The sequence below is a fragment of the Oryzias latipes genome, chromosome 14 (genome assembly GCF_053564925.1).
Source record: "Oryzias latipes strain Hd-rR chromosome 14, Olatipes_Hd-rR_3.1".
In the NCBI taxonomy this organism is placed as follows: domain Eukaryota; kingdom Metazoa; phylum Chordata; class Actinopteri; order Beloniformes; family Adrianichthyidae; genus Oryzias; species Oryzias latipes.
The window spans coordinates 2914028-2938256 of record NC_136250.1 but is presented as its reverse complement, the minus strand read 5'-3'; the positions used below and the strand labels follow the sequence as shown (position 1 = coordinate 2938256).

Here is a 24229-nt window from a genome sequence, read left to right as displayed (position 1 = left end):
AAGGACACTTTGGCACATGGAGTTGCAGCATCGGAACTGAGCCTGTGGTCTTTGGATCAGAGGTGCACCGTTCTACCTCTGCACCACTGTTGCCCCCCTCAATGTCTCTCACTGTTGAGGTGGATCTACGATGAACATTACAGACCAAACGCAGCTGTCATCTTCTGTCTTTACCTTTTTTGACCCTGTATGCATCACACAGCTTCATTTGGGCCAAACCAAATTAGTTTACGCAAGGAGTCCCATTTAAGAGGACCCCCTTAAACTTTCATGTAAAAATTAAATTCCTTGACGTACCCCAACTGTAGACACTGTGTCTGATGCCTAAAATTCAGCTCTTTTACTATCATAATTTAGTCAGTTTTCTAGTTTTAAAGCAGTTTTTTATGTGAGTAATGACTACAAAGTAAGGACATGCAGAAAAAGCCAACACAAAGGCAGCAAAACCTGTTCTCCACTTCAGCATCATAAAACTTTAACCACTACTATGCTTTGGCAAAGCTATTTGCAAAAAATGTTTCTATTTATTTATTTACTTTCGAGACCAGTTCATGAATAAAAAATGTCTATGATGCAGCAGCACGAAAAGACATGAGTCAGAAAAAAATGTTTTTTTTTCAACATTTGAATAACGAGCATGTGTGGTGTTCAGTATCATGTTAAAGCAGCCGGTGAACCCATGTGCACCTTCTGTTACCAGGTGACACGTCTGCAGCATCAAAACCACACGCAGCCTTCCTTAAAGAGACCAATGATTGGGGACCAGATTCAGTCAGAGCGGACCATGTGTGGATGCATACATGGATGCAAGCTCGCTCCAGTCCCTCCTCCCATTCCCAAATCCTGATCGCGTTCCGAGTGCAGTCATTTCTTGTGCAGAGAAATGTCCCTGGTGACACTGAAGGATGACGCAGCCACTCTCTTCCCCCCACCACCCTTGTTCTCCTGCCTACTAACACCATCTTTTCCCTCTTTCAACTCCCCCCCTTTCTTTCATTTCACTTTGGTACTACCCCTTTCTCCATTTCCTCTCCCAGTCCCCCTCCACACACACCCCACCCCCCCTTTGCTCCCACTCTCTCTGTGCTCTGGCACTGCAGTGCTGATTGTGATTGAACACACACATTGATGCACACACACTCACGCAAGCGCACACAGGAGCGTAGCTGAGAGGCAAGGACTGCAGCAGCATGCAGCAGCAGAGGCCGAGCCGTTCAGGGACTCCAAGCGGGAGAATTCAGGAGAGGAGATAGAGAGCTGTTGGAGCCCAGCCTTCGTTTGCATCTTTGCAGAGAGGGGACGGGGGGTTTCAAGAGTGGATGCTTTATCTTTGCCAGTCTCCTCTGTACTGCTTCTACATCTTCCTCAGCCTGCTCCTCTCACTTCAACTCTTCCTCCACCTCCCGACTACAGCATCATTATACAGGACTACAGATTGACCAGGACTGGCGAGTGGTGGACGGTCGGGCTTCGCCTCTGTTGAAGGATTCCTACATGGCTATGCTACATCTGCAACCTCACTGATGTCTGGATTCTAGCCGACATCCTCAGCTAGAAATTTACCTCAAACCTGCAAGGAATCTTGGATGTATATATAATTCTTTTCCAGCCTTGTCGCTGGCGCATTTCCCTCATTTGCCGGCTGTTTTTGCTCTCTGTGAGACTGGCTAGTAGGCACTGCAGCATCAGGACCGCAAGATCCATGAAGCAGTAGGGCATGAGGACCCAGGGGCCACCCGAAGCAAGGGCTTGAGTACTTCCATTGCTTTCACTGCTGAGGTTCTTATCTTGATTTTTTTCTCCCCCAGAAAAGGGTGTCTGGGTTGGGGGGTGGGGGGTGCACAGGTATCTAGGCCCCTGTGGAGCAGAGCGGGTGGCTCTGTTGTAGAAGAGGCAGGAGGACATCCTGTGGGAGAGGGGGGAAGAGGAGCTGCCTCGACTGTTGGACTCCTGATGGTGGCTATTTTTGTCTCCCCTAGCTGAGTGACTGGGACAGCGGGTGGAGGAGAAAATGCTTATGGCTCGGGACACAGCGCGGGATGAGGCTCAGAAGCTACACAGGAAGTGGCTGAAGCACCAGGCCTTCATGGCAGAGCTGGCCCGCAACAAAGAATGGCTGGCCAAGATAGAACAGGTGAGTGGCGGTGGCCGCTGGGGGTGGGGGCCAGAGAAAGTCAAGGAGAGCACATGACTGACATTCAGCTCAGATTGTGGATGTGCTGGCGATATTATCCATTTATTCATCCAAGCATCTATCCATCGGCCATCCATCCATCCTCATTCTATACTCACTCCACCTTGTTCAGGTTTGCAGGGTGGGGGCTGCTTACCCAGCTGCAATTGGGGGAAGAGAGAGTAGACCCCAGACAGGTCCATCCACAGGGCAGCACTGTGATAGTGAAGTTAGGTGAGCCGTGATCGCCCAGCTGCTGCTGAACTCTCAAGGTTATGATGCTTTCTGTTGGGCTCTCGCTGTGGTTCCTGCTGTTTTCTGCAGCTCACAGGGATTTATGTATGGAGACTGCAATGACAAGTGTGAGAAATATATGAGCCATGTTGTAGTGAAGGCCTGAAAGATTGATCTGGTGTGCTTTTTCAATTGCCTCGGCCTTGGGCTATACTGCTCCCATGAAGAGACATCTCCTCATCTCAGGCTGATACCATGCAACTTGAATTCATTCATTAACTTCATGTTTTCAATGGCAGTTTTATTTTTGCTTTTTTCCCCAAGAAACTGTGAATAAAGGCTGAACCACAGAAACAAAGGTTTTGAAATGATCCCAGCATCTTCAGTACACAGGGCATAGTTTCAATTTCAGCTGTTCAGAATCTATAGCCTTAAAAAATCATTTAGATGTGAAATGAAAGCTTTTACTTGAAATAAATTTAGAAATCATAAGTCAGAGCTTTTAAATTCCCACTGGGATTTGATCTAAGCTTATTTAGCTTCAAACTGTCTAGAAGACGTTTATATAAATCCTGTCTAGAATCTGGGTGACAATGTTTGACACACCAGTCCAGCTTTACCAACCCTTTCTTATCCTAACATGTTCTTTTAAAATGATCAACTCTGTCACAGAAATCTATTTCTCTGTTTTAATTCTGAAAAATTGGATGTTTTTTTGCATTTTGTGTGGTTATTTCTGAACTAAAAGGAGCATCACTGTGCTTGTGGAGGCTGGTCCTGCACAGAGACTGCCCCCCTCGGGGGGGTTACTGCCCTTCTCTCTTCTGTGTTTGAAGCAGAAAATACTGGAATGGTTTCATTCTCATCCACTGTCATTGCTTACATTGTTTTGTGGTGTACCACAGGGTTCCAGACTTGGTTTTCTTTTGATTTCTCTGTCTTTGCATCAGCTTATCTGTAGGTATTTCCTTCTCAGTTATGCTGACGACCAACATGCAAACTTTTATTTTAGCCCAAACTCCTGCAGGCTGTGTTGGTGGGCTTAAAATCCTTCTACATCTCAACCACAACTAAAACCTGTTTATTGTGGCTTCAGAGAAACAAGTCTGATCTGGAAAAATATTCTTCTTCTTTCACAATAGTTCCAGCCAACAACATCACTTAAGCCACTTATCTGCCTTCTTGTAACCCTTGTGCTATCCTAGGCACTTTAATGTTGGGAGTTGGATCATCTAGACCCACTAGACAGTGCTCTGAACCTTTTTTCTTCAATGATTTGTGATCTTCACTGGTGTCCATGGATTACATGAAATCTTTCCACCTTTATCCACCTTTGTCATGGTAGGGAGAACACATCAATGTAAGGGGGGGTCATCTAAGATAGCACAAGGGATAACCTGATCCTATAGAAGTTCTGATTCCTGCTGTGGTCTGGCTCCGGGTCACTGGAGTTGATGCTGTACCTGTGCCACAAAGACTCACACCTCTGAGAGGCTGCTCAGTTTCTTCCAAGGATGAGGATGAAATCCAGAGGTTTCATATAGCTGGCTGAAAAAAGCCTCTTATCCTGCAGAAACAATATCTGCTTTCTGGTAATTTCCTAAAAAACAACATTTCCCAGTTTGATTTTTAGGATGTAATCTTTAATCACTTGAGCTGTTTATTTCTTTTGCATTGTTTCAGATTGGAATTCTTTTTTGCTGCTTCTTGAGGAGATGGGTACGGAACTGGTCTTAAAAAAATATAATACTAATTATAATCAACCAAAACATATTTTAAAAAATCATCATGTTAGGTCACAGTAATCCAATATCAATAGTTTAGATTGGTAAAACATACTAATAAGGCAGAAGACCTTTGATCTAAAACACAAATCACAGCTATGAAGGGATGTTCAAGCAGAAGTAATCTAACACAATCAACCATTCCTAAAACAAAACAATTTCTGACTCTAAAACAACAATTTAAAATGTTTAATTTTAATTTATATATGAGACAAGAAAATAAGCCTTTTATTGGTATGTCATCTGATGATAAATTTTATTTTTATCTTGGATGTAACGAAAGGAAAATGTATTTGACTGTAAAAAAAAAAAAAAGGTATTCGTCAGAAAGTTGTCGCTCTTTAAAAAGCTAAGTTTGGTCTGTAATCTTCCTCATAGAAACAATTAATTGTGAGAGATGGAATGTAAAATAATCCTGGTAATCACATTGTTTGTTTTTTAAAGGATTGCTTTGTTTACTGGTGCAGAAAATAAGTATTCATCTCCTACAACCAAATCAGATTTCCGTTTCTCACAGACCTGTAATTTTTTCGTTAACCTTTGTGCTATCTTAGATGACCCCACCCTTCCATTGACGTGTTATTCCTACCATGACAAAGGTGGATAAAGACGGAAAGATTTCATGTAATCCACGGACACCAGTGAAGATCACAAATCATTGAAGAAAAAAGGTTCAGAGCACTGTCTAGTGGGTCTAGATGACCCAACTCCCAATGTTAAAGTGCCTAGGATAGCACAAGGGTTACGAAGCTCTTCTATTATCAACTTGTTACCTGTATTACTGTGACGTCACCTGTTTGACATGGTTATCTGTATTAAAGACACCTGTCCTCACCCTTACAAAGTAAGACTTCAACCTCTCCAGTGTGACCAAGACCAAAGAGCTGTCAAAGGACGCCAAGAACAAGATTGTAGACTTGACCAAGACTGGGATGGACCAATCTACCATAAACAGTTTGGAGAGAATAGATCAACTGTTGGAGCAATTTTAGAAGAAACAGAAGATCACTGACAATCTCTCTCCTCTTGAAGCTACATAAAAGATCTCACCTGGTGGAACAAATAATCTGGAGAAAGGTGAAACACAGACCAGAACTACACCGGGGAACTGGTCCCTGACCTGAAGAGAGCTGGGACCACAATGGCAATGGTTACTATGGTAACACATGATGTAATCATGAATTAAAACACAGCAGAGCTCCAAAGGTTCTCCTACTTAAAACAACACGTCTTGAGCCATCTCGAGTTTTCCAGAGACCGTCTGGATGATCCAGAGGAGGCCTGGGAGAAGGTCATGTGGTCAGATGGGACCAAAACAGAACTCTTTGGTATAAACGCCATCTGTTGTGTTTGGAGGGAGAAGAATTCTGAGTTACATCACAAGAACGCCATATCCACAAGACATGCAGGACCCTTGGTGGGAGGATGCATGAAAACCTTTGTGAGCAATCAGAAGATGTCCTTGCAGTGCCCTACCAACCAATTTTACCTGCACTTCTCCTGGATGTCCTCCATTTGAGCGTGGTGATTGGCCCCCGTCTTGCTCTCTGTTCCCATGGGTCGGGGCGGTTGGGTGCCTAGAGAGTTAGACTGGGTCTCCCTTGGGGGGACCTGCTTTATGCTGGGCATTGGATTGGGGGGATGCTCAGGACTCCCAGGTGGTGGTGGGCTGTTTTTCTGGGGCTGGCTCTCCGGTGGATTGGGCCCTTAGCTGGTGCCCCTGGAGGAGGGCTAGTCTTGTGGCTGAGCTGCAGCTTTCATTCTCCATACTCCTGTGCCCCCCTGCTCTATGGCATTGGAGGCTGCTGTGGCAGTTCTGCCAACCCTGTTCTGGATGGGTTAGGTGGGTTCCCCGGCAGGCAGATTTGCTCGGTCTGCTATTCCTTCTTGGTGTATGGGGGCCCCCCGACTACCCCTGCTGCCACGCCTTTAGTGGGGGTTTTACAATACAGTAGAACGCAAACACTCACCTGATCACAGGTGCTCACCTTTGCACAAATAATGACGCAAGATGGAACGATATGATCATGTGTTTGTTTGTTTGTATGCATAGGTATGTGTGTGTGTGTGTGAGCTGTAGTTGTGGTGTGTACATGTTGACATTTTTGTGTGTGAAGATCTTTGCAGCCAACAGGTATGTTTGTCATATTCGAGTGTGTGTGTGTGGACAGGCCGCGCTGCTTTGACTATGCCAGATAGTAATGATGATGAACTTCCACCAACTTGTTGCTTTGTGTTTCCACCCCACCTACTTCTTTAACCCCTCCCTTTTACCCCCCACCCCACCCCCACCCCCCATCTCTACATCCCACTCCCTCCTCTTCTTTTTTTCCCGTCCGGTCCAACATAGAAAGTTTACAAACATAATTAATATGAATAAAGTTTAGCCTCAATTACAAAAGAAGTTTACACAAATACAAACCTTGTGTGTCAGAAGAGTTATAACCTCCTATTGTAACAGTAAAATCTGTCCAACACAAGAGATCAGCTCTGATCTGCTTGCTCAGCTGCCGGACTAATTTAATTTAAAAAGAATACCGTTACCACTGTAAAGCAAGGGGGTGGAAGCATTATTCTGTCATTCTGCAACAGGAAAAAGGCTCATTCTGTCCCGTTTCTGCAAAGGAGACAGAATGACTGATCTGTGTCAAGAAAAATGGATGACTGAAACCATATATGGTAGGATTTTGGTCAAAACGGCTGAGTAGCTCGGTTGGTAAGGTGAGGGGCTACCATGCAGGAATCCAGCGTTCGATTCCCGAAGGGGAAGAAACAATGGTACTGGGGGCAATTACCATATCAATGGCAAGCAGTTAACATCACTTAGTGAGGGTCCTTAGGCAAGACTCCTAACGCTCCCCCAGGGGATGGGTCAAATGCAGAGAAGAATTTCCCCATTGAGGGATGAATAAAGTATCCAAAAAAAAACAAAAACTCCTTCGATCAGTGAGAACATTGAGGATCTGGATTGTACAGCATAATAATGATCTTAAACACATTGCCATGGCAACTAAGGACCTGGAACGATGACCTGGAACGATGGACTGATCAGCTTTTGTGTCACCACATGTGTTGTCCGCTGTGATGCACTTGGTCATTTTGACATTACAGTAAAAGAAACGTACCATGTCTCAATCCATGTGGAATTTTCCAAAATCGATATTCGATTAATCTCATTTTGAAATGATATAATTTTGGTTTAGGTCGATTAGATTAACAACTTGCATTCGACAGATCAGTCTGATTGGATAGCAGGCAAATATGCATTAACTAAGTTGATGAATTATTACCTCTTTCCTTGATAAGTAAAACCTTCACAGCACTAAACTATAAAGCATGCGTTTTAGATAGAAAGATAGAAGTGAACACCTGGCTGAAGATTCATGGCGCCATCTGCCAAGTTAATGTATTTAGTAAAAAAAAAAAGAAGAATCTGTGCTTTTGCAAGTCCAGACCTGAAGCTCAGTGATTCTGTATGATCTGACACTAAGACACCTTTGATTAGTTAATATTTAAAGACCTTATAATCTACAACCTCTCTCTCTTTTCCTGTAAGTGTTTTTACATAGGAACAAAAAGTTGACTACTGACTGCATGTATAAATTGTAGATAGAAGGTTTTTAGCCTTGACTGGAAAATAGTTTCAGAGGCAGAATGAGCGCCTCCATCCCCATCAAACTTCAACCATCAATCTTCTTCTTAAAGAGCTGAAAGAACATCAGTAACATTTTCAGTTCCACTGTTTCCATCTGTCTCTAAAGATACATTTAAATGGTGTTTTTTTTCAAAGTGAAACAGCATATTGTTCACTTAAGAATCAACCCTTGTAAAAAGTCTCATGTCAAATACCACAAACGTGACCTGAAAGAAGTGACAGTGAGGCAGGCGGGGGGTCCTTTGTCGGCTTTGCAGACTGCATATGTGTCTCTATCATCATCCAATCTCCGGCTGTGTCTTTGTTGTTATCTGAGAGACGCAGAGATGAGACGAGGCTGCCGTGGAGGCAGAACGCTGTGTCCTTTTGGAAGGGTTCCCGCCGCGGGCCACACCTCTGTCCTCTCACAGTGCTTACTCAGCACACACGGCTCCGGACGGGGCCTGAGGAAGATCTGTGGGACCTTCTCTGTTACATCAGGACCACTGACAGCTGACCTTGTGCCAAGCTTTTGCATGGGATCTGGGGTCAGCACTTTCGGTTGACACATTAAGAAGGCCACAAGCACAAGCACACACTGTACGCTCATGCATGTGACGGAAGTGGACACTTCGGGGCCCCCTTCTGTCTCATGGAAGAGGCTGCAACCTGCTGCAGTTCCACCAACAGACAAAGGAAGTGGCTACTGCACACAAGGAGAGTGTCTGCCCTGAGACTGGAAGGTAGTGGGTTTGAATCTGTTCTTAGGTAAGACAGAAAGCTCCAAAAGAGAGGCTTAAGCCTTCCTGCTGGCAGAAGGTAAAATGCAGACAAAAAATTCACAAATCCAGGTGTGTGGCAGACACTGGCACTGTGACTGTTCACAACACGGTTCAAATAAAGACCACCTGATTATTGCATTCCAATGTAATGGTAGAGAGGTTAAAAAATGTTAACTTTTACATTGAGTTTTCACAAAGGGTCCAAAACAGTGTTTTTAATAATCTTTGTGATTTGATCATTTGAACTGCGTTTCCTCTGAAGTTTGGGTCAGCCCTGACGCCGGCCTTGAGCTCAACCATCTCTAATCTCTGGACAGAAGAGCGAGGCTCTCGTATGTTGGTGGGTTTGTCTGCAATTTCAATCAGCTACAGATTTTTATGGTTGACTTTTTGTGGAATCTCTGAAAAGATGATAATATCTTGTGTTGATTGAACAATTAAATACACATTTAAGATGGATAGCTTTAGTAAGAAAAGACTAAAGGCTGCTTTGTGGTTTGTCCAGTTACCCTTCAACAAAGATGGGCAGAGATGCAGCTTTTTGTTTGCAGCCTGGGATAATTGTTGTACTGCAGGTCCAGTTCATAATTTTTTCACCACAACATCTCAGTCCTGTTTACCCAGTACCTTCGTGGTTTTGGTTTTTCGAGTCAGATCTTCTGTCCCCTGACCTTTTGTTGCCATATGTTTTGTTACGGTTCAGACTGGTTTAATGTCGCCACATTCAGACTGACAGCTTTTGTTAAAAATGTGTCATAGACCTTTTAATTCCAGTTTCCATCCATGTCACTTCTCTTCGCCACGGTCCGGCCAGCATCTGTCATCCAAACTCTCTTGGGTTAGAAGAAAAAAGGACAAGCTAACACGCTTTGTGGCTTTCATTTTCTGTCGTTCTTCATCACCAGCATTAAGAGTGTTTGTTGGTCAAACAAAAGGTCTGTTCTGAGTATCTTCATGAACAGGTTGTTGCTCTGAGAATCTAGGCTTCATGTGCTGCAGGGTTTGCTTGGAAACACTTATGACTCGGGTCCCACTAAAGGAAACACCTATGAAGAATATGATCAGTCCCAGCTGTTGGCTGTGTTCTTCTGCTTTGGTTCTAATTTCCTGTGACTCACAGTTTACGCATAATCTATAAGAAATTACAGGAACATTTTTGTTTTTGACGTTGTACATCTAAATAAGTTAGTAAAATTGCAGGAAGACTAAACTCCACTTCCTTGCTGATGGTTGGAACATCCCTGGCAGTACTTTAAGACAATGTGATGCAAAATGCTGCTCACATAATCCCAACTGACAGTTAGCTTTCACTTTAGCCAACATTAAGCTAGTCTAGAGCTACGCCATGACAGGCATTTATTATTCTCTACTGTTTTCACTTAAAAGAAAGAAAGGGAGTTTATTATTTCAGCATTACATGCACTCAGAATCCCATCAGCCTTTTAACTCTTGCATAATGGTTAAAAGGTGGTGATCTATGCACAGGGATGGGTTGATTATGCACCCATTCATTCTGCTCACCATATTCAAACAGTAACAACACTGTGTTTACCGAAGCACCGTGGACAACAACAGTCTTGTTGGTGGGAGCCATGCCAGCAGGGACCAGTACTGCTTCACAAAAGACTTTTAATGGCTGTTCAAGAACAAACCATTCCTACAACGTAGTATGACTGTAACAGAACCACCTGAACTTAAACAAGGAGAGATCTTGAAAGTGAGATTGAAAGGTTTTATAGTGGAGCATGGAAGGTCAGTAGTCTTTGGCTGTTGGGCTCTGGGCCGCAGACATCTTCTAGTGACGAGAGCCCAGACGCTGATGGTGGTTAAGGCCAGACCACGGCGAATCGAAGAGCCAGAAGGAGAACGAGGAGGGGGTGAAATGTCTAGAATGCAGATAAACAAACTTCAATGAATTGAAATACAGGAATTTGATTGTGATTGGCTGTAAGGAAAGTGAGCACTTTAGCTATTGGCTCAGGGTGAAGACCAAATGAGTGACGCTTGAGTGATGACTCAGCTGACCCTGTATGACTAAAGATCCTCTCTTCCTTAGTGAAATTGTGCCAAAGCTTTACGAGTGGCAGCAGAACATTCTGGGAAGAAATGTGTTGCCCCCCCCCTGCTTGAACTTTGGAACACACATTTTAATTTTAGAAAATCATTTTGTCTTTTCTCACTTAACTGCCCTAAAGTGCGTCCTCGGTTAAGTAAGCTCTGCAGCCGTTTTTTTCCCTGCTGGTTTGACGGGCTCTTTAAGGACCAACTGCCTTGAAAATTGTGTGTGTGTGTTTTTTTAACATGTTTTTGTAACATTTTTCGTGAAGAATTGATAGAGAGAGAAAATTAAGATTAAAATAGCATTTTAGAGCATTTCTTTGATCAAATCATTTGGAATCAGCAGTTTGAAATAGCTTGTGACGTACAAGTTACTGTGGCAGGCCACAAAGTCCCTCTCTGAAGAAATCCTGCTGTTCTGCAGAAACTATGTCTTAAAAAATGATTTTTTTTGGCCTGAAAATAGCATGATTACAATTAATTGGGAATACTTTAAAAATAGATCAAAAGATGACTGGAGTTGGACTTTAACAACTTAGAACACATACCAAAAGAGTGCAGCTCAACAGAAGTCTTCAGCGACAGCAAATTCCAGAAGAACAGCCAGAACGATAAAAACTTGGACGTGAGAGGTTCAAGGTCTGTTGTTTCAGACCGGGGGGGGAGTTCAGGAGAGCCAATAGGATTGGGAACTCACACAGCCTGAACATGAACAATTGGATTCAAAAAGAAGTTCGAACTATGGATAAGGGGGCTGCAAGGTGGCGCAGTGGTTAGCACTCTTGCCTCACAGCAAGAAGGCCCCCGGTTCAAGGCCCGGTTGGGGGACATGAAAAACACAACATCAATGGGGGACCTTTCTGTGTGGAGCTTGTAAGCATGGGTTTTCTCCAGGATCTCCGGCTTCCTCCCACCGTCCAAAACATGCTTCATAGGTTGATTGGCAACTCTAAATTGTCCAATAAGTGTGAGTGTGAGAACAAATGGATGTGTGATCGAAGATATTCTACCCTGCGACAGACTGGCGACCGGTCCAGGGCATCCCTTGCCTTCGCCCAAGTGGCCAGGATAGGCTCCCGTGACCCCGAAAGGGAATTAACAGTAAAGAAGATGAATGATGAATGGATTAGAACATGTGATGAGGAGGATGTGAGCCATTTCTCTCCTCTAGACACTCATCTTACTGCAGATTATGTCATTAAGTGCATTTAACCAGACAGGTTGTAACCAGTGGATCTCTGACTCTGAATCCTCAAAGACTGGATTGGGTTAGTAACCTTTTCACTGGGATAGAACCAAGATTCTTCCTGAATGTTTCTGAAAAGCAGCTAAAGCTCCAGAGCTGATGAATTCTGTGACCCTGGGCTTAAGATAGCACATGTGTGCACACGCACACACACAAAGAAACAACTAGAGAGAGAAACAGTGTGATACAGAGACAGAGAAGTTTCCAGTTTCATGTAGAGCAGGGCTGCTCACTCCTGCTCCACGTGAGCTACCACCCTGACTGTTTTTCAGATCTCCAAGCCCTGCCAGCTGCTGATTAGCTCAATCAGATGTTTCCACATTCTGATTGACTGAATACACCTGGTCCAGGTAATCAGCAGCAAGCAGTGCAGGGAGAGCTGGAAAACAGGCAGGGTGGTAGATTTTCAGGAATAGGAACAAGTAGGCCTAATATAGTGACATATTGTGATACATTAACATGCATGTGTTCACCAACGACAACCGACATGATTTTTTTTTAATAGTTTGTGTAATGCAATCCAACTGTTCTGCTTTCTTCCGTGTGTTTTTTTTGTCCACGTGTATCTTTTGCATACTTTGTCCGGTTTTTGCCATTCAAATATCAAAATGTTCTGAAAATTAAGGTCATTGTTGCTCTCTTCTTCAAGTTCTACTGCAACTTGTGTTTTTCTGCAATTCAACATAATTGCTGTTACTTTTGCCATAGAAAGACATGGGGAAGGCTCTTCTGCAACTTCAAACTTTCTGCAATTCTAACTTCTGCATATTTTATGCCTTGTTTTATATAGCTTTACCAAAGCTAATTAAAAGCTACAAGGTAGCTTTTAGGATAATGTCACAGCAGCGCCAGGCGTGTGCCCAATATAGAGACACAGAAAGGCATTTTCAGCAGTGATAAAATAAAGGTTCTAACAAGTAAACAGTTGGACTCTTTTTTTTCTGGTTGATGACACGACAACTGTTGCTTTATATTCTTTCCTACTTTGCTTACATCATATGACGACCAGCTACGGTTGTCATGTGATGGCCGTTTTGGTCCAGTTGTTCCTCTCCAGGAACAGACTGGGGGCTCTCAGCAAACCGAAGCTAAGTCCGATAGGAAACTAACTGAGACCATCTAGAAAGATGGGTCTGACAGCAGGTTCTGGTCCCGGACCAGGGTCTGCTAGGGCGGAGTCAGACTGAAAATGTGTTCAGGATTATCGGGGAAAACAAGCTCTGGTTCCTTTTGGCAGAGCAAACGTGTCCAGTCTGAATCCACTCTTTGAAACAAAGAGGCAGAAACTCAGAGATCAAACAGTCGTCAAGATCTCAAAAGAAAAGCTCACAAAAGCAGCGATCCCCAATCTAACACTGGAAGTGAGGCGGTTTGAGCAGGTGCCTCTTTAAAAAAGCATTTTACCAGTGCAGACGCTGCAGCCCAACATCCCATTCATTGGTGACTCTAGCACAGGTGGACACTGAATGCTGCATTCCTGCATGTTTCCCAACATACCCTGCTCTGGCATGTTGTAATTGGCTAGACACAGGGGCAGGCTTACTATTAGGCAAAAATAGGCAATTACCTGGGGCCTCAACTCTCTGGGGGCCCCAAGCTGAACACTTAATAAAAGTATCTAAAATAAATTTTACATCCATAATTATTTAACTCTGTCATGAAAAAAACCCTCAAATCCCTGAACTGGTATAAGATTGATCTTGTAAAAGTGTTTGGTCCACCCCCGTCCTTCCACAGCAATGGTATATTCCAGTCAACAGCAAGTCCAGAGACTCGTAGCAAACAGAGGCAGCATTGCCAGACTGGACGGTTTCCAGCTCAATAGAGCGGTTTTTAGTCTGACTTTGGGGTAAAATTGCTTTAGGTGGATGGACATAATTTGGGCGGGTACGGGATCGGTTCTGGATCGGTTCTGGAGCTTTTAGTCCCTGAATGAAACACGTTTCAAGCAGGGAAGTGCGGTCTGGGGAGAGACAGGTGAAGGACGGTGCTTCACCTGTCGTCTTCCTCACCTGTCGTCATGAGATGTAAAGTCTACTGATAATAAAATCAATGTGTGCACTAACCTGATCCATAAATGCTATTTATATGTTAGATTCTACCCATTTTAATTCTCAAAATCGCTTTATTTTGTGTATTTCCTTTGTTATTCAGCGCAAGGCTGTGAGCTTGAGATTACGCCATCCTGAGTGAAGGTATCAGGTATTGTCTATTTAGTTTACTCAGCGGATGCTAATAATGTAAAGCGTATTATTATTTTTTTTACATTCCAGACATTTTGATTCCATGTCCTCCCTTTCTATGGTCATGTATTTCAGTTCAGATCTGATGTGAAGCTGTGCTGAAAAGACAGAATGAGGCAGAATAACAACAGAGCTTTTTGTGTATATTAGTATAAACAATAGGAGGACTTTTACTGTTTGTGTTGCACAAAATTCCTCTTAATACACAATTAGAAAAAGAAAAAGTACTTCTTAAAACCATCTCAGGTGATATTTAATTTAGTTCTTAATGTTTTATTTAACAATTGTAAATTTTATATGAACAAGAACCAGTTTTCAAAAATCAAATCCCTCTCTATTACGTTTCACAAGAACTTTAGCTTTTTTTTACATAACCTAAATTCATGAAACGTAAAAATACAAGAACAATTTCCACTTTAGTTCATGATAGGGATGTAGTGTTTCATTGTTTGTGTTTTTTCACTTTCCTTTTTAATTGTTCTTAATATTTGAGTAAATCATCAGTGATTGTTAGTAAAGTTCAATAGAAGTCCATTATTTCATGTTTGTCTCTGACTGCAAACATGGTGGATGTAATAACATTGAAAATGGGTTCAACTCATAAATAATGAATGATTCATTGCTGCTAATTAATCACTGATCAATATTTTGGTCTTTTGTGGTGGTTTTTAGATCTCATTTAGGCTGGAAAGCCACAACACTATCTGGCAACACTGGCAGAGATCAATAGATGATTCAAAGCCTTTTTTTAAAAAAATGGTATGCAGAACAAACCAAGGGGCTGAGAAAAGACGAAAAGAAAAACCAAGACATTTGTTGCCAAACTTCCAAAAGTTCTGGAAGACATAAAATTGGAAAATTAAGAACAGAATAAAAAAAAACAGTTCCTTTTGCTTCTTTAGTAAAACCTGACAAATGAAAGAGAAGACAGATTCAAATGATCACAACTCCTGACTTCGAACAGTGAAAAGGTAAGATGGCCGTTTGTCTGTTTTAGGCATCAGTTCAGGGTAATGAGATGAAAGTGCTTGACAGAGGAACTCTAAACAGTGTGGATCTTTTTGATCAGCTGCAGAAGGTTCCCTTAGAGCATGCATGTTTTTACAAGTCACCCATTAAAACGGATCTTCTGCAGCACTTTATCCTTGTAATTTATATGCTGTTTTTTTGAACAGGAACAGCCACATTAAGCAGCTTTAATACATTTTGATAAAAAATTCCTTAGATAAATAATCTGATCGTTTCAGTTAGTGGAGTGTTCATATTCTGCTCAGAAAGGGGCTCATCTATTAAATCCAAAGATGGATAGATATGCGTGCCATAAAAAGTGAAATAAGCAATCGTGTTACAAATGTCATATGCAGACATCACAGATGTAGTAAATGGTAGTTAATCTTTAGGCTACATGTTTTGTGTATTACCGCTTTTACTGCAATGAATTTGAGGACATCTTTGAACAGTAACTGTTCCCATAAATGAAAGATAAATAAGGAATGGCTTTCATCCTTTCTGCTGCTTTACAGTGCTTCATCAGCAATCTGAGTTGCCTGCAGAACCTGGCAACTCGTGCTGCCATGATGTTTCTGTAGTCACTAAAATATCACACTGTCAGCCATGACTAACTGCTCTTCACAAATCCCCTCTGGATCCAACCGTTCCAGGGAAGCTTTACAGTCCAGGACCGCCAGTCCTGCTCCAGAAACCTCTGATCTCTTTTCCTTTTGCCGTCCCTGCTCCTGTAGTCCTCCTCCCTGCTTCACTCTGAGGGTAAATACAGCCGAGCAAAGCAGCAGCGAGAGAAAGGCAGTCTTCCTTTCTGCTGGCTCTGCATTATGAGAGAAAATCAGCGCTGAGTAAAGATAGGAGTGAGGGAGCGAGCGGCAGTTAAGCAGAGATTCTGTGCCAAGAGAAGGAATTCAGCGCCGCATTATGAAAGAAACAGAATATGAGGCCAACTATTTGAAAGACGAGGGACAGAAGCAGGACTCAGGAGGTGCTACCCATCATGCATGGCTGAACCCAGAAAACCCACATGCCACTATCACATACCAGACAGCAGAAGCCTCTTTTTGTGGAATCCAAAGACAGCCTTGCAACATCTTCACTCCAAGCTGGAGGAGGCCAGAATTCCTCTGAATTTGTCGCATGCACTTTTACTCCTCGACTTCACTGCTTTGAATGTGTTGGTAAAGGAAGCCAAACAGCTTCATTTTACTGTATAGCTCTGTTTATCTGTGGGTCAGATCAGATACTGAAGCTCCAAGTAGGAGCAGCAAACAGCACAGAGAACACAGCTAGTTTTTAACCTGCTCTTGAACAAGAGGGGGGCACCAAGAAATCTAGGAAAGTGTTTGTTTGTAAGATCCAGTCCCTCCCTTATACGCTGAAATGATTATTTGAAAAAAATGATCTGTAAGTTCCGTTTACCAATGTAAATGTGGAGATTTGTATTGAGCTGTTCATTAAAAATGTTATATACAAGCTGGAAAACATTCATTCCTGTGATTTTAGTCTAAACGGCTGCTCTGTGCGCCGTGCACCACCGAACTCATGAGAAGCTTGCCTCAGAGCAAAACCTGACATTAAAGCAGAAAACCAGCAAAAACAAAGAGAGCACTCAGCCAAGAAGTAACAGTGCCTGACATGATGCCATTTACAGAGAGAACCGCTCTAACATTTGCAGCAGAGTTACAGTAGATGAGCTGCACAGCCTGGTTTGACGGCTGCTCCTTAACATGCTTTGGATTTCTCTGCAGGAGGGCGAGGAGCTGATCCAGGAGAAGCCGGAGCTGCGTTCAGTGGTGGAGCAGAAGCTGGAGGAGATCAGGGAGTGCTGGTCTGACCTGGAGAACACGACCAAAGCCAAGGCCCGCCAGCTATTTGAAAACAACAAGGCGGAGCCAGTGGTAAAGAGCTACTCAGACCTGGACAGCCAACTGTCTCATCTGGAGCAGCAGCCCCCCCAGCTGGAACAGGCTCATCATCTTCCTACCTTCAACGAGCAGCTCCAGAAATTCCAGGCAAGTCTCTTTCACTGAAAAGCAGGATTTAGAGCAAGACTGTCGAGTCCTAGTCCTCAGGAGGACAGCAAGCTTCTAATTGATAGAACAGATAGTTCGTTGGTGAAAAACAAGTGGGGGCGGCAGGCCTCGGGGCCCCCCCAGGCCTCGGGGACCGCCCAGGCCTCGAGGACTGCCCAGGCCTCGGGGACCGCCCAGGCCTCGAGGACCCCCCAGGCCTCGGGGCCCCCCCAGGCCTCGGGGGCCGCCCAGGCCTCGGGGCCCCCCCAGGCCTCGGGGACCGCCCAGGCCTCGAGGACCGCCCAGGCCTCGGGGGCCGCCCAGGCCTCGGGGCCCCCCCAGGCCTCGGGGGCCGCCCAGGCCTCGGGGCCCCCCCAGGCCTCGGGGACCGCCCAGGCCTCGAGGACCGCCCAGGCCTCGGGGGCCGCCCAGGCCTCGGGGCCCCCCCAGGCCTCGGGGGCCGCCCAGGCCTCGGGGGCCGCCCAGGCCTCGGGGCCCCCCCAGGCCTCGGGGACCGCCCAGGCCTCGAGGACCGCCCAGGCCTCGGGGGCCGCCCAGGCCTCGGGGGCCGCCCAGGCCTCGTTATGAGCTGCTCTTAAGACAGAAAATATCAGTGTTTGTAATGGAAGGATGTTTGCATCTGATCCACCTACAGTCAAGAAAAAAGGCTTCTGATTTTCTCCCAGATCTAAAGATCTAAAACTAACAAAAACATGACTGTATGAGCAAAAACAAGATTTTGTGGATGAAAATATAATCCTCTTAGTTTACACAATAAAAAGAAAACTTTTGTCATAAAAGTAGCCCCGAGATGAATGTATCTATTATATAACAACCTCTGTCGTCTTTTTTACTGATCGAGTCTGTGTTTTGTTCATAAGCTTTATAAGCTTTATAAGCTTATGCACCTGAGAAGCTTTCCCTTTTCAAATGTGAAGTGAAGTGATCAGTAACCGTTTTCCGGTGAGTTTCAGCTGCTGCTGCGCCTGAGCTCTGCTGAAGGCAGAAAGGTCCGTTTCAGCATCAGAAGTGCCAGCCCGGACCACGCTCCACTAGCCAAGCGTGTCGCTCAGTTTCTGGGCTTTTTTAAGTGTTGTGCGTCTACATATTTGCCGCTGTTTTCATGTTGTCGCACACGCAAAAAATAGGCTCCATGTGCTTTTTTTTTTGGTGAACGTGAGCTAAACCATTACATAACCCAGATCGGCTCTGTGAGGAAAACAGCTGATGTGTTTGTCCGGCTTCGTTCTGCTGTTACGTGACCTTCAGCTCCTCCTTTGCAGGCCATGGAGTCTCAGATAGGGGACTTCTACAAGGATGCGGGGGAGCTGGGGAGTTTGCAGGGGCTCTGCCTACCCCAGCAGGGCCTCATGCCAGGCGACAGGGATGACACGGAGCAGTCGGGCGGGGTGGAGACCCGCATAGTCCGCCTCATTGAACCCCTGAAGGAGAGGCGTCGAATCCTGCTGGCCTCCAAGGAGATGCACCAGGTGGCCCAGGATTTGGAGGATGAGATAGTGAGTGGCGCATGTTTTTTCTTTGATGCCAAAGATGACACTGGGATGCAGAATATCATATCAGAAAGAAGACAGCCCCAGCTTCCTTGTTGGATAGATTTGTTAAATGTGCAGAACCCACTGACCTGGCATCAAATGCTTCCAGCTGTGGATCCAGGAGAGGCTTCCACTGGCTTCCTGTAAGGATTTTGGGAATAACCTGCAGAGTGTCCAGCAGCACGTAAAAAAGAACCAGGTAAGGGTCGTGCAGGATGATGGGTCATGCTCAGGGGAAGCTGATGCAGTCTCTGCCCCACAGCATGGGACAAAGCAGGAGAGCAGCAGTGTGTTTCAGAGCCGTGCATTAAGGGCTTTTCACAGCACCTTCATGCTGTTGTCCCGTGAGAAACCAGCTGCTCTCTGACCTGTCTGCCCCCAACCAATGCATGCAAAACGTGAAAATAAAGCAAAGATGTTTCCATTGCATTTTGTGCAAATCAAGAAAAACACCTCAAAAATGAAAGTTTTCTAATATCGCTAACTCTAGTCAAATGAACCATTGATTAATGAATTAACAGGTAACATTTTATTCAACTAAAATGACTAGTCTTTGGAAAGTTTGTCAAAACAGAGAATTTTTCATCTTTTTGACTCCAAACTATTAAAAAAATTCCAAATAGAAAAAGTATTTTTTCCTTCCTTCTAAAGTGATAATTTTTCCAAATGTGATGCGAATTATCTGCTAGTTTTTCATCTGATAGTGAAAAAGGTAACAACACTACTTAAGCATCGCAGGCATCCCTCTCTTGCACAGCCATCTTGAATTAGCTGTGAGGATTTAAACAGACACTAAAACAGCCTTGCAGCACTTCAGTTATGTTTGTACCGTCTTTAAATGAGACGCTTTTCCTCAAATTAAAATGCATTAAAAGGCTGTTTATTATTATGTGAGCAGAAAGATGAGTTCTGGTCATAATTGTGCCAGACGTTTGACTTAAATTAGTTTGTGTTCTCATGGTATTATGAACGGGGCTGATGTTTCCCAGACAACAGGTTAGAATAGAAGAACATTCAAAGTCATTACGGACTTCAGCCTTCGAGGAAAATGTGCGTTTCATCCCATAGGTTTGATTAAATCTGTTTTAAGTTGAGAAGAAAAGCTGCACTACATCAACGCACCACTAAAATGAAGGTTGAGTTTGCTGGGATTGTTGCTAAGAGGAAGCAAAGCATTAAAAGAGAAGTAGTCCAAGACCTGTGGAGCAGCACAACTCATTTTGGTGTTCTTGGGGGACATCACTCCCAAACACAAACTGAAATCTATCACTCAAACATGACCTAAACCAGTTGGAAGCAGGGATCCTGGTGAGATTACAAGACAAGTAACAAGCTGTTTGAATTTCTTTTGGTTGCACACCTCATCTTTTCCAGCAGATTTTAAGCTGCATAAGCACTTTGTCAACATTCTGAAAGGCCATGAGGATGATTGTTAAATCAATCAAAAAGATTCATAAGTCAGGTTTCAAATCAGCCAGAATTGGCCAAAGGGTTTCATGCTGCGACACAGAAAACTGTTAAAAGCCTAAAAAATGCATTTTAAGAAGTGACTGAGATGCTGCTCCACGCACAGCAAAAGCTTGATCTCCTCTTTGTTTTACCGGCAGTCTTGATCTAGGAACAGCTTGAAGAAAGTGATCAGCAGAAACAAGATTTCTTGAAGAAGCATGAGGCAAACCAAGAGCAGAGATGGTTGATGCTGACAGACGGCTGAAGGATTAAAAATAAATAATATGAACTTAAAAATCTTTTCTAAAACAAACTGAAAGAAATGAAAGATGCACCATCCCTTTTGTGTGACCGCTCCGTGATCAGATTCCAGGGGTCATCAAACTGTTGGTCTCACAGGCACTCCAGAGAGAGCTGACCGGGCGGCGAGCTCGGGTTGAGGAGGTCCTGGACCGGGCAGGAATCATTGCATCGCTGAGAACCCCTGAGGTGGAGTTTGTGCGTGAGGGTGCAGGGCACGTGCGCCAGCTGTGGGAGGTTTTGCAGCTGGAGACTGAGCGGAGGGCTGTGATTCTGGATGCCGCCCTGCAGGCTCAGCAGTATTACAGTGAAGGAGCCAAAGTGGAGTCCTGGCTGTCAGGACAGAAACTTCATCTTGCCAGTGAAGAAAAAGGGGCGGTGTGTACAGTTCTGATATTTCTAGTCCTCTAACAGATTCTGTAGCTTTTGTATCTTGACTTTGGAATGATGTGTTTAAGGATGAGGCAAGCACGCTGCAGCTACTAAAAGCTCACCTGACTCTGGAGCAGACTGTTGAGACGTACGCAGAGACAGTCGGCATGCTGTCGCAGCAATGTCAACGACTCCTGGAGCTGGGACACCCGGAGAGGTGTGGCATGAAACCCACTCATGCATGATGTTTCCATTTTTCGTATGGCGCCCACCTGACAAGGTGTGCATTAACGCAGTGAAACGTTGTCTTGTGTCTGTTGTGTCTTCCACAGTGAGCAGATCATGAAGCAGCAGTCCCACATAGACCGACTGTACGTATCTCTGAAGGACATGGTGGAGCACAGAAAGACCAAGCTGGAGCAGCAGTACTGGCTCTATCAGCTCAATAAGGAGGTGGAGGACTTGGAGAGGTGGATCACTGAGCACGAGGCGGTGGCCAGCTCCACCGAGCTGGGCCAGGACCTCCAGGAAGTCTCAGTCAGTACACTTGTATGGTTTGTTCACCAAAAATAAAAGCTTTTCTGAGGATATAATTCTATGACTGTTTAGCTCTTTCACAAGAAAGCTTTGAGTTCTAAATTGAATATGAAAAAAAAAAACACTTTCAATCATGACTTAAAGTTGACCTTCAGTGACAAAAACTACACAGTATCATTTTACACAAAAAAAAAAAACAATGTTTAAGCTTTCAGACTTTTCTTGGATTCCTATGATTGAATTGCTCCAAGTAACTAGTTCATTCTAAATGAGTAGTTTATGATAGAAAAGTAGTGGACCCTGGACAGTTCAGCAGTCCATTACAGGACCACACACTCACACTCCTAGAATCACCAATCACCCATGGGACATGGGAGAAAACCCACACATACACAGGCAGAGCATACCCCATATGAACCAGGGCCATCTCACTGGAAGCTTGCAAACCACCAATAGATCAATGAAGAATTTTTCATTCATCCATTTTCTAATCCATTTGTTCCCTTTCGGGGTCACAGGGCTGCTGGAGCCTATCCCGGCCAATTGCGGGTGAAGGCAGGGTAAACCCTGGACAGGTCACCAGTTGGTTGCAGGGCCACAATCACTCACACTCACACCTAGGGACAATTTAGAGTAACCAATTAACCTATGAAGCATGTTTTTGGACGGTGGGAGGAAGCTAAGGTTCCCGGAGAAATCCCACTAATGCACAGGGAGAAAATGCAAACTCCACACAGAAAGGTCCCCCATTGATGTTCTGGTTCAGGTCCCCCAGCCAGGACTTGAACCAGGGGGATTTCTTGCTGTTAGGCAAGAGCGCTAACATGCTTGAGAAATGTTTTTTTTCTGGAGATAGCTGTGGGCCAACACTGCGTACCTTCTGAAAGCAACCAGGTCGTTTTAATGATAAAGCCATCAGCAGGCTGTGTGGACACATGCTCATGGTGTCCAAAAGACAAGAAGAATAAACTGGAGGTAATCACAGCTCAGCCCAGAGGACACACAAGAGCTGTTACCTTTCAATGGGTCAGATCAAGCAAAGACCTAATTTGTGTGCAGCTGTTTAGAGTGAGAGTCTGAGGCATGGGGGACACTTGTCAGTTTTAAGTCCTGAGTGGAAATGTGGGAATGAGAAGGTAGCCACAGTCAGTGTCGGTCTCCCAAAAGACTCCAGAGCAGAGACATGTTATGAGTGTGTGCATATCCTGTTCTGTTCACGTCCTCTCTGTGTCCCTGAAAGGTTCTGTGTTCTTTGCTGCAGGTGCTTCAGGAGAGGTTCACCAAGTTTGCCACAGAGACCAACAGCACTGGTGAGCAGCGCATGGAGCAGGTGAACAAAATGGTGAATGAGATGATCGACTGCGGACATTCAGATGCAGCCACCATTGCTGAGTGGAAAGATGGTCTTAATGAGTCCTGGGCTGACCTTTTGGAGCTCATGGAGACCCGCAGGCAGATGCTGGCAGCTTCTTATCAGCTGCACAAGTTCTTCACTGACTGCAAAGAGGTGCAGCCAAAACAAATATGAAGCTGATGGTTCTCCAGATGCTCTGTAGTTTCTGTTTTTGTGACACTGCATTTCTGTGTTACAGGTCCTGGCTCAGATTGCAGGGAAGACGAAGCAGCTTCCAGAGGTGAGGGCATGCCAAGCCAACATCTCCAATCCAGCCACTCTGCAGAGGCTCATGCACTCCTTTGAGCATGCCCTCCAACTGCTGGTTGCTCAGGTAAGTGATGTGTCGTCAAACTCTGTTCATTTTAGTCGATTTCTACCAATGGTTTGCTGATTTCTACTCAATCCCAGAGGTGGCAGAACTTCAATTCTCCGTTCTGTCTTGTCAGGTGAGGATGCTGCAGGAGAACGCTGCCCAGCTGAGGACCATATATGCAGGGGAGAAGGCTGAAGCCATCATGGTACAAGAGCAGGAAGTCATGGATGCATGGAAAGAACTGCTGAGGGCTTGTGAGGCCAGTCGAGTCCAGGTGACTTCCGTGACCGACAAGGTGCAGTTCTTCTCTGTGGTGCGGGAAAACCTCATGTGGATGGAAGGCATCATGGGCCAGATAAGATGGGATGAGCCAAGGTAAGACATCCTTTCTCTGCTGAAAAGCACCTTTTTTGGAGTTACACTTGTGAACCACCTTAACCTTTTTTCTAATTAGATGTAACTGGAAAAAGTACTTTATTGACATCTTTGAGCACTCAAAGCTTCTTGTGGGACATTTTATTGGTCAATAAGAGATGATCAGCTTGAAAAAAAACTCTTCGTTTTTATTATTTTATTCTTTTGGTCTAATATTTCTTTCTGATTAAAAAAACATTTTATAAACACAACTCTTCTCTATCACTTCTTTAGTTTTTATGTTCATAATGTTGACAAGAATGATGTAAAAACATGTAATAATAAACTTTATAATAGAAATTGAGTTACAATCAAATTTGTTAACAATCTTTTCATCAGTGTAACAAACGATAGGAGACATGTGACCCATTCAAACCACTGTCCATACATGAGAGAATGCAGAAGCTTGGATTTGCATGATGCCAGTCTCCTGCCCAACAAAAAAAACACAAATATTTATATTTATTTGGTTCCTGCAGACGGAATTCCTTACAACAATAACCCCCACCCCAAATTTACAAAGAAACTGGGTCTCTTGTGGTTGCATGATGGGATAGCTGACCTATGCAAAGACAGTCCAGCTCCTTCATCACTATGTGCCGTTGCCTCAAGCTTTTTAGAAGACAGGAAGTTATCGGAAAACTGGGCGGGGCCACAGAAGGTCCACAACCCATCAGCAGGAGCAGTATCTGCTCTTTTGTTCAAAGAGAACTGGAGGATC

At 44.3% G+C, this 24229-nt stretch overlaps 1 protein-coding gene across 2 annotated transcripts in view; it reads left to right on the top strand.

Annotated features, from left to right (window-relative positions):
• Positions 1-1132: 1132 nt before the first annotated feature.
• The window catches only part of sptbn4a (spectrin, beta, non-erythrocytic 4a), a 46785-nt gene continuing 23688 nt past the window's right edge, over positions 1133-24229 (top strand). Inside the window, exons 1-11 of one of the 2 annotated variants that reach the window (XM_023962197.2) lie at positions 1133-1779; positions 1980-2134; positions 16911-17174; positions 18458-18691; positions 18837-18926; positions 20576-20854; positions 20935-21065; positions 21181-21385; positions 22647-22892; positions 22978-23112; positions 23228-23469. In XM_023962197.2, the coding sequence (XP_023817965.1) occupies positions 2012-2134; positions 16911-17174; positions 18458-18691; positions 18837-18926; positions 20576-20854; positions 20935-21065; positions 21181-21385; positions 22647-22892; positions 22978-23112; positions 23228-23469 (1949 nt within the window). In that variant the 5' untranslated portion in view covers positions 1133-1779; positions 1980-2011. Of the gene's footprint in view, positions 1780-1878; positions 2135-16910; positions 17175-18457; positions 18692-18836; positions 18927-20575; positions 20855-20934; positions 21066-21180; positions 21386-22646; positions 22893-22977; positions 23113-23227; positions 23470-24229 lie in introns of those variants that run through there. The other variant, XM_023962198.2, reaches the window with a different exon arrangement.